At 49.6% G+C, this 7,083-nt stretch overlaps 4 protein-coding genes across 4 annotated transcripts; 1 reads left to right on the forward strand and 3 right to left on the reverse strand.

Moving 5' to 3' along the window:
• Positions 1-18: 18 nt before the first annotated feature.
• On the reverse strand, positions 19-2,065 carry V1508DRAFT_389834 (pyridoxal phosphate-dependent transferase). Its single transcript, XM_066937905.1, has 4 exons — positions 1,760-2,065; positions 1,605-1,705; positions 1,243-1,545; positions 19-1,188 (listed from the first exon to the last, which is right to left on the reverse strand). Exons 1-4 carry the CDS (start codon positions 1,988-1,990, stop codon positions 309-311), a joined length of 1,515 nt encoding a protein of 504 aa, XP_066794332.1. The 5' UTR covers positions 1,991-2,065; the 3' UTR covers positions 19-308.
• A 287-nt stretch (positions 2,066-2,352) lies between these two features.
• V1508DRAFT_405624 (peptidase family M48-domain-containing protein) lies at positions 2,353-3,132 on the reverse strand (the record flags this gene model as incomplete). The annotated part of the gene is made up of 2 exons (XM_066938708.1): positions 2,353-2,430; positions 2,494-3,132. 2 exons carry the CDS (start codon positions 3,130-3,132, stop codon positions 2,353-2,355), a joined length of 717 nt encoding a protein of 238 aa, XP_066794333.1.
• Positions 3,133-3,833: 701 nt separating this feature from the next.
• V1508DRAFT_422156 (PHF5-like protein) lies at positions 3,834-4,764 on the forward strand. The gene has a single exon (XM_066940985.1). It carries the CDS (start codon positions 4,025-4,027, stop codon positions 4,361-4,363), a length of 339 nt encoding a protein of 112 aa, XP_066794334.1. The 5' UTR covers positions 3,834-4,024; the 3' UTR covers positions 4,364-4,764.
• Positions 4,765-4,935: 171 nt separating this feature from the next.
• V1508DRAFT_210935 (mitochondrial carrier domain-containing protein) lies at positions 4,936-6,181 on the reverse strand. The gene is made up of 3 exons (XM_066936238.1): positions 5,975-6,181; positions 5,621-5,917; positions 4,936-5,567 (listed from the first exon to the last, which is right to left on the reverse strand). The coding sequence occupies exons 1-3, from the start codon at positions 6,015-6,017 to the stop codon at positions 4,951-4,953; spliced, it is 957 nt and encodes a 318-aa protein (XP_066794335.1). The 5' UTR covers positions 6,018-6,181; the 3' UTR covers positions 4,936-4,950.
• Between the last annotated feature and the right edge of the window lie 902 nt (positions 6,182-7,083).

A 7,083-nucleotide genomic window follows, 5' to 3' on the forward strand; every position in this document is an offset into this window, starting at 1 on the left:
CCCCCCTCCCCCCCTGAACACTTTATAAACTGAAATTATATTGACGATTTATCTAGTTATAGTAACAACATCTCAACCTGTAATACTCCCAATGTACCAAATTCATTGCCATTAAAAAAACAAGTTAGTAAAAATACTAACGTAAACATATATCCCCGTGCAATACTATACATGAATACCTCGGTGGCGAAAGAGAAACGACATGGACGTCAGCAAAGTTTGACGGCAATATTAGTCCTTATGGACATGCATGTCTATTATCTATTTACACGCGCCATATTTCCTCCCCCGCCATAATGCACGGTTAACTAATGCTTGATCTTCGGGACCTTCGACATGACTTTGGAAACCGCGGCCTTGACAACAGCCGCAGCTTTCTCTGTCTCACGCTTTGTCAGGCCGGTCGTGATCATAATCTTTAATGTACTCTCGACAGGGAAGACTTCCTGACTGGGAACAACCTTGTTGCGACTGATCAAGACGCCGTTGGCGATACATTCGTCGACAACATCTTGTAAAAATTTATCCTCGTCATCGATCTTGCGAGACTCAAGCACTTCAGGGTTGAGTTGCAGGTGAATCAGCGGACTGTCGGGGTCAGACGGAGAGTACATGTAGTTCATCTTGTCAACAATTGCACGGAACGCGCGAGTATTTGCCAGGAGCTGGGTGAAAATCTCTGGGCTTGACTGCATTATTGACATAGCCTCGGACGCGGTCGCGGCGAGATAGCCAGGCAACGCGGCAGAGAATACGTATCCATTACCAGAAATTCGCTGGTGCTGGACGACGTACTCTGATCCGGCGCAGAAGCCGCCGCCGGCACACATGGTGGTGGCGAGTGAGCCCACAATCATGTCGACCTCAGTGGCCGGAATGTTATAGTACTCTGTCAGACCGCGACCGGTCTTGCCGACAACACCAATCGAGCAACTCTCGTCAAGGATGAGACGATACTTGTACTTGTACTTGAGTTCAAGAATCTTGGGCAAGTCCGCGATGTCGCCGCCGTTCTCAAACAAGCCCTCGGTAACGATGAAGCGACGGGTGAGCGGCTGGCCCTTGAAATCATTGTGAACCTGCTGAAGGACACGTTCAAGATCGTCCATGTCGTTGTGCTGAAACCAGCGAATGGTAGATCGTGAGATCAAAATGCCCTTCTGAATCGCGACACCAATAGCGGAGTCACTATGCCGGTTAGTCCATGCAAGCGGCCACATCGAACGATGCACTTCCACTTACGCAACTATGATATCTCCGCGCTTAGCGAACGCCGGAATCGTCGAAGAGATGGTATTAAAGGCCTGTGCATAAATGATGGAAGCAGGAACGCGCAGGAAGTTCGAGATATCCTTCTCAGTCTGAATGTGTACCTCCTGGGTACCGTAAAATCCAGACGGGCCGCAAGCACCGACACCATTCTCCCGAACTGTCTTGATAGCTCGCTCCCTGATCTGCTCGTTTCCAAGGAGGTTCAACATGTTGAATGACGCGAGATTCATGACCGACTTGCCAGTGCTCAACTTGACCTTTGGTCCAGAGATGCTGATATAACAATCAGCAAACAAAAACAGCTTTTAATTCTCGTAACGGTTAATTATTACCCGATAATAACTGGGATCTTATCAACTTCAGCCTGGTCGACCTCGTCCAACGGGGCAACGAGAGGTTCAGGCGTCCACTCGTGGACCAAATCGTCAACTTCCTATCTGGTTGTCAGCTGCCACCGTAACCCAACGCCACGTCCGCATATGCTCACCTTGGTGCTAAGCTTAATGAAGTCCTTCTTTGCGAACGAGTACTTCGATGCTAGAAAGTATCGCACAGCAAACAAGAACAAGCACAGCTCTAGGAACGACCGCATAGGGTCATTCTGGTAAGACGAGCGCACATAGCGCAGGACAATGGCGGAACCCGGAATTCTGATGAACTGAGCGGAAATCGACTCGACTGTCGAGTTGATATAAACTAACGTATCGTGAAAGGCCATGTCTGCAAAATATGAGTGTCCGGCACTGACTTGCTCGTTCCTGACGCTAGTTCTGGCGTGGTAATGGATTCTGTGCGACGGGTTTGAGTGGGAAATTAAGTGCACCGCTGCATTCTTCGCTGTGCACGATACCCTATTCCAGCGACACTAACTTTAGGGTCGTGCTGTATTTCCTGGTGCGAACACTTCTTTTACGATGCCCGTGGGAATATACCCAGTATAATGCCCCCGATGCTGGTTAACTGCACTTAATAACGCATTGTGTATCTTTGTCAGGTTTCATCGTAAAAATTGGTTTCACTGCTTCGGGACGTGCTACATCTATTTCACGATATATATGGATTGTATGACATAACAAGCAACTATCGCATAAAACCAAAAGCGTCCATAAAATTGCTTGTCGTCGTATAGCAGTCTGACATTTCTCTAGTTTGTATAGCCTAGTATCGTCGGTGTTAGTCCCGGTATACCAACGACAGACAGAGCCAAAAAAAAATTCTTACCTTTGGCAGCCACTCTGTGATTTGTTGTATTCTAGTCGAGCTTGACGGATGTGTAGACAAAAATTCCATAGGCTGGACGCTCTCGACCCTCTGCATTCTGCCCCAGAAAGCTACGGCTTTTCTAGGATCAAAGCACGCCTTGCTCATCATCAGCAGTCCGATGTAATCCGCCTCGCTTTCCATCTGCCTGCTCGCCGGCATCTCCAGGAGTAAGGCCACGAGCGAGGAGAAGTCCATACTCGAGCCAAGCAAAAGCTGCAAGAGCAGCGACCCGAAAAGATAAAACGGCATCTGCGAGAGTTTCTCGCCGATGTGACGCGCAATCTGATGGGCCGTCTCGTGAGAGAGAACAGTTGCCAGGCCGTCATCGTCTTGGCAGATCGGCAGGATGCTGGAAAACACAAACACTTTCCCTCCAGGGAGGACAAACGCGTTGGGTGGTTCCCGAGGATCATTCACGACGTGGATCTCCCAGTTGACGTCTGGCAAACCCGAGACTTCTATAAGTCGCTTCATCACATTCCGGACCCGAATCACGGCAGGGTGGTTATCCGGCAAGATACTATGCCGGTACTGTCGGAGAAGTTGCAAATACTGGTAGCCACCGAGCCTCTCCTCGAGACTCTCGCTTACGATCATGAACCGTCGTCGACCGCTGACAGGTGTCTCCTGTATAACATGACAGTCAACATCGTGGGGATTAGGAAGTAAATAACGCAAGACGGGTACATATCTAAGTGTGTAACATAAAACAAGCCGCCAATAGTGCCGACGACAGCAACGCCCTTGAACAACGTTCGGTGGTCTGTAGACACAAACGGTCGAGCGCCTTCATAGTACCTGTACGTGGCGTATGTCCTTACATTTCCGCGACTCGCTGAGAATAGCGGTGAAACCCGTGCAGTGTTTAACCGCGATGTGGTAAATAGACCACGGTGTGCAGACCATCCCGGAGTATGTAACCTTATGTTGTGACATGTTGACTGCCTGACAGACACTGTGACGGGTTCGACTAATCTGCTAAGCGCAGGAAATGCTGATCCGAATTGAGTTTCACCGATCCCCCACAGCCGTAGACCTCTCCGTGCATACGATCTGATCATTGCGATATCGGTATTTAAACGCGAGTGCAGTCTGGCATAATATGCTGCATCTAGGGTGAGTATCCTCGCATCATCGAGGGCCCGATGTCACCCATTTTGAGTTCCATTTTTTATAGGTAGCGTACAAGCTCATCGGCTAAAGACCTAGAAATTTCTCGAGCTTGCTGAAGCCCTAATGCTTAGGTAAGTTGACTTCTGTCATAGGGCAAGGTGAAATATTTGATTCATCATCAACCATCCGAGTTCCTATTCCTTCCCACAACTTTTCACAATACGAACGTACTACTTTGTCTAAGGGACTTGTTTCAAACGGACATTGCTCTTAGCAAGCTCTCGACGGGAATCAGCAGATCAAGACTTTGGACAGGTTTTATTCCGGATCTCTAGTTGAATACGCGACAAGACAATTATTACTCCACTTATCGACAATGTCTCGCCATCATCCCGATCTCGTAATGTGTCGAAAGACGGCCGGCATTAGCGTTGGCCGGCTATGCGACAAGTGCGATGGCAAGTGTCCAGTGTGTGACAGCTATGTCCGACCGACAACATTGGTTCGCATATGCGACGAATGCTCGTTTGGCAACTTCGCCGGAAAATGCATCATTTGTGGCGGCCAAGGCATTTCGGACGCGTTCTACTGCTTCGAGTGCACGAGGTTGGAAAAGGACAGGGACGGGTGTCCCAAGATCATCAATCTGGGATCAAGCCGGAGCGACTTGTGGTACGAAAAGAGAAAATTCAAACAAGCAGGAAGTTTGGCTTAGCATTTTTCATCAATTATAATATATACAGAGGGTGTACGATACGACACGTGTATAGCAGGAATTGTGAATGTGTTTCTATCAAAAAAATTGGCGTTGTGCTTGATCCAATATTGGGTTCTATCATAGTTATATATTAGCATTGCTCTGGCAGGTGCAAGGGCGGCGGACGGAAGGCTGCATCGGGAGGCTGTCTCTAGAACTCCATTACATGAGGGTATGGTACTTCTTACACTGAGTGCTGCTGGCGACGTAACCGAGGCATTTCTGGCTTGAGCGTGGGCTCGCTTCCCCGCAAAATCTCGCGTCCCTGCCGACGAACTAGTTCCTAGTATGTAATATTAAATACTGTGAAATTCGAACCAATGCTAAGACCCAATACACAGCTAGATGACAAAATGTACCATTGACACACTTGCTCCCAATCAACGTCGATCTAACTTCGAACATGATGACCACCCACAATGCAAATCACTGCTAAACAAAAACCATAAAACTTTTAATGGTCTCGCGGAATACCGAAGTACAATAGCCTTGCTATATTTGAAACGCCATGCGTAGAAAAAGTGTGGCCCTGAATCGCGTCTCATTTAGTCCTCGGCAGTGAGAACTGACTGATGGCCGTTCAACAATGGGACCTGCTCTAGTGACTTCGACACTTGCTCGTAGACTGCAAATGTAACGGCCTGGCCAGGAGCGACACGCATGACGCGCGGAGTGATACCCTTGTAAAACGCAAAGAAGCCCTCCCTTTGCATTAGGTGCTTCGATATCCGCGAAACGCGACCGAACGCAGACTCTCCCTCTATTGCTGGTTCCTTCTGCATACGTGTCTTGATCGTATCAATGGGCGCGTTGGACAGAGGACCAAGCGCACCTGATATCAGGCCGATAATCATGTGTTGATAAGACGGCAGCTCCTGATACTGCGGCTGGATTGACTTGAGGTACGCTTTGATTTCAGTGTAAGCGGTAAAGTTGACGGCCTGGTTAGTCGCCTGCCGAAGAGAAGTCAAGATGACGCCCCGGTACAGAGCTGAGATGCCTTCCTCACGGACGATGGTAAAAGCGGCGTGGGCGGCGTTTCGATATTTGGGAACGTCAAGTGGATCAGCCATAGAATGGTGCTGTGCTTGTAGTCTGATCTTGATGACGTCGGTGGGAGTGACGACGAGAATAGCCTCGGCAGTACCGGCAGCAAGACCCGCTAGGCAACGACGTCAGCGCCATGTCCAGTAGCATTAATTAAAGTAGGCTTACCAAAGAATATACCAGTAGAGGATGTCTTGTTGGTGGTTTTGTCAGCCAGCGCACTCTTGAAGAACTCGAAAGACGAGAATCGGATAGCCATCTTGGGAACAATTCCAGTGATGACGGCACCCAGACCCTTATACAAGCCAAAAATGCTTTCTTTCCGGGCGATGTTAACACCGGTTGCAAAGAAGCCCATTTTCCTGACACCAGGGAGAGCTTTCCGGGTTGACAGCTGCATTCGGACTTTGATTGTGTCAAGAGGATGGCAACATATGGCCTCGCACAAGCCAGCCGTTCCTCCAGCTGGAGGCTTGTTAGCAGACGTGGCATATAGCTGTGTCTTCCGACAATGTAACATACCAATGAGGTTGATGGCGGGGGTCGTCTTCCTTTTTGGTGGCATGATTAGATCTATGTGACAGCAGAAGGAAACGAGAGTATTGATTTAGCAGTGGGAACACGATAGTAGGGCAGAATGGCGCGATAGCAAGACGACAGGGGGGTAAGGGCGACCAAATGACGGAGGATTGGTATCTCGGGGCAGCAGTAGTATTTAAGGTATCGTCGACGGGACGGAGGGAGAAGTAGCTGGCGCGACCTTTTCGGCTGAACAGGCACCGTGAGTCTTTTGCGACCAGCGACCAGCGCGAGAGCACGCAGCCCTAAGAAACGCGGTTCTCTGTACTCTGACGGCTGTGTGGGATTTGAACTCTGTCCTCCGTCACCCGTTGCATGTTGATTTCGGGTTCAATATTCTATGAACAATGGTTAACCACGGGTAACCAAACCCTCAAAGAGGCCTGCGTGTCCAACAAGGCAGATGACGACCGAGTTGTCGATCGGCAGACCGTAATCATCACGAGCCTCATGCATTCACCGTTGCAGCTGATAAGGCGCAAATGGACAGACATAGCCGCAGATACGCATCTTTCCCCGCAATCTATTGTCACGGTTACGCGCCGGAGCAGATCCGGGGCAATTTCGGTCGGGTAGTTTTTGCTACCCGGCTGCCCGAGGTCATTCGCGGCGTTGATGATACCTCGGAATCTGCCACGGATCCTATCGGAGTGCTGCTGGCCCACTTCCGCAATCACAGCTAGAAGGGTTTTAAGCGACAGGCGTCGCGTGGCCCTTCGTGGAGGCGGCCACCTGATGCGCGTTTGAGCCCGCTCGAAACGCGTCGAGCGATCACCGACGTAATAAAATATCGTCGCGTCGGCCTGACGGGCTGGCGCGGGGTGCGGCTCGGCCTTTGCCCACACCAAGAACCTGAACCTTTCATGTGATGATCGACCGCCTGGTTTGGATTGGTTCGGTTCGATGCTGCCCTAACACAAGCTACAGGTCAGCAAGCAATTGTCCTGATATTTGTAGCATTAGAATTATCGTCTCGTGTCGTTCACAGTCCCTATTTCAATAAACCGCTACTCCGCAGAGCTCTATATAATAAAACCAGAAATAGTGAAAGA

The sequence above is a fragment of the Lipomyces doorenjongii genome (assembly GCF_038497915.1).
Source record: "Lipomyces doorenjongii strain NRRL Y-27504 unplaced genomic scaffold V1508scaffold_47, whole genome shotgun sequence".
Classification (NCBI taxonomy): Eukaryota; Fungi; Ascomycota; class Lipomycetes; order Lipomycetales; family Lipomycetaceae; genus Lipomyces; species Lipomyces doorenjongii.

Coding starts and splice junctions, on each gene's coding strand:
- V1508DRAFT_389834 (XM_066937905.1), bottom strand. CDS start 1,990: ATGGCCTTTCACGATACGTTAGTTTATATCAACTCGACAGTCGAGTCG. Junction 1,546..1,604: donor AAGATCCCAGTTATTATCGG/GTAATAATTAAC, acceptor TTGTTATATCAG/CATCTCTGGACCAAAGGTCA. Junction 1,189..1,242: donor CGCGGAGATATCATAGTTGC/GTAAGTGGAAGT, acceptor TAACCGGCATAG/TGACTCCGCTATTGGTGTCG.
- V1508DRAFT_422156 (XM_066940985.1), top strand. CDS start 4,025: ATGTCTCGCCATCATCCCGATCTCGTAATGTGTCGAAAGACGGCCGGC.
- V1508DRAFT_210935 (XM_066936238.1), bottom strand. CDS start 6,017: ATGCCACCAAAAAGGAAGACGACCCCCGCCATCAACCTCATTG. Junction 5,918..5,974: donor CCCCGCCATCAACCTCATTG/GTATGTTACATT, acceptor ACAAGCCTCCAG/CTGGAGGAACGGCTGGCTTG. Junction 5,568..5,620: donor CTCTACTGGTATATTCTTTG/GTAAGCCTACTT, acceptor GTCGTTGCCTAG/CGGGTCTTGCTGCCGGTACT.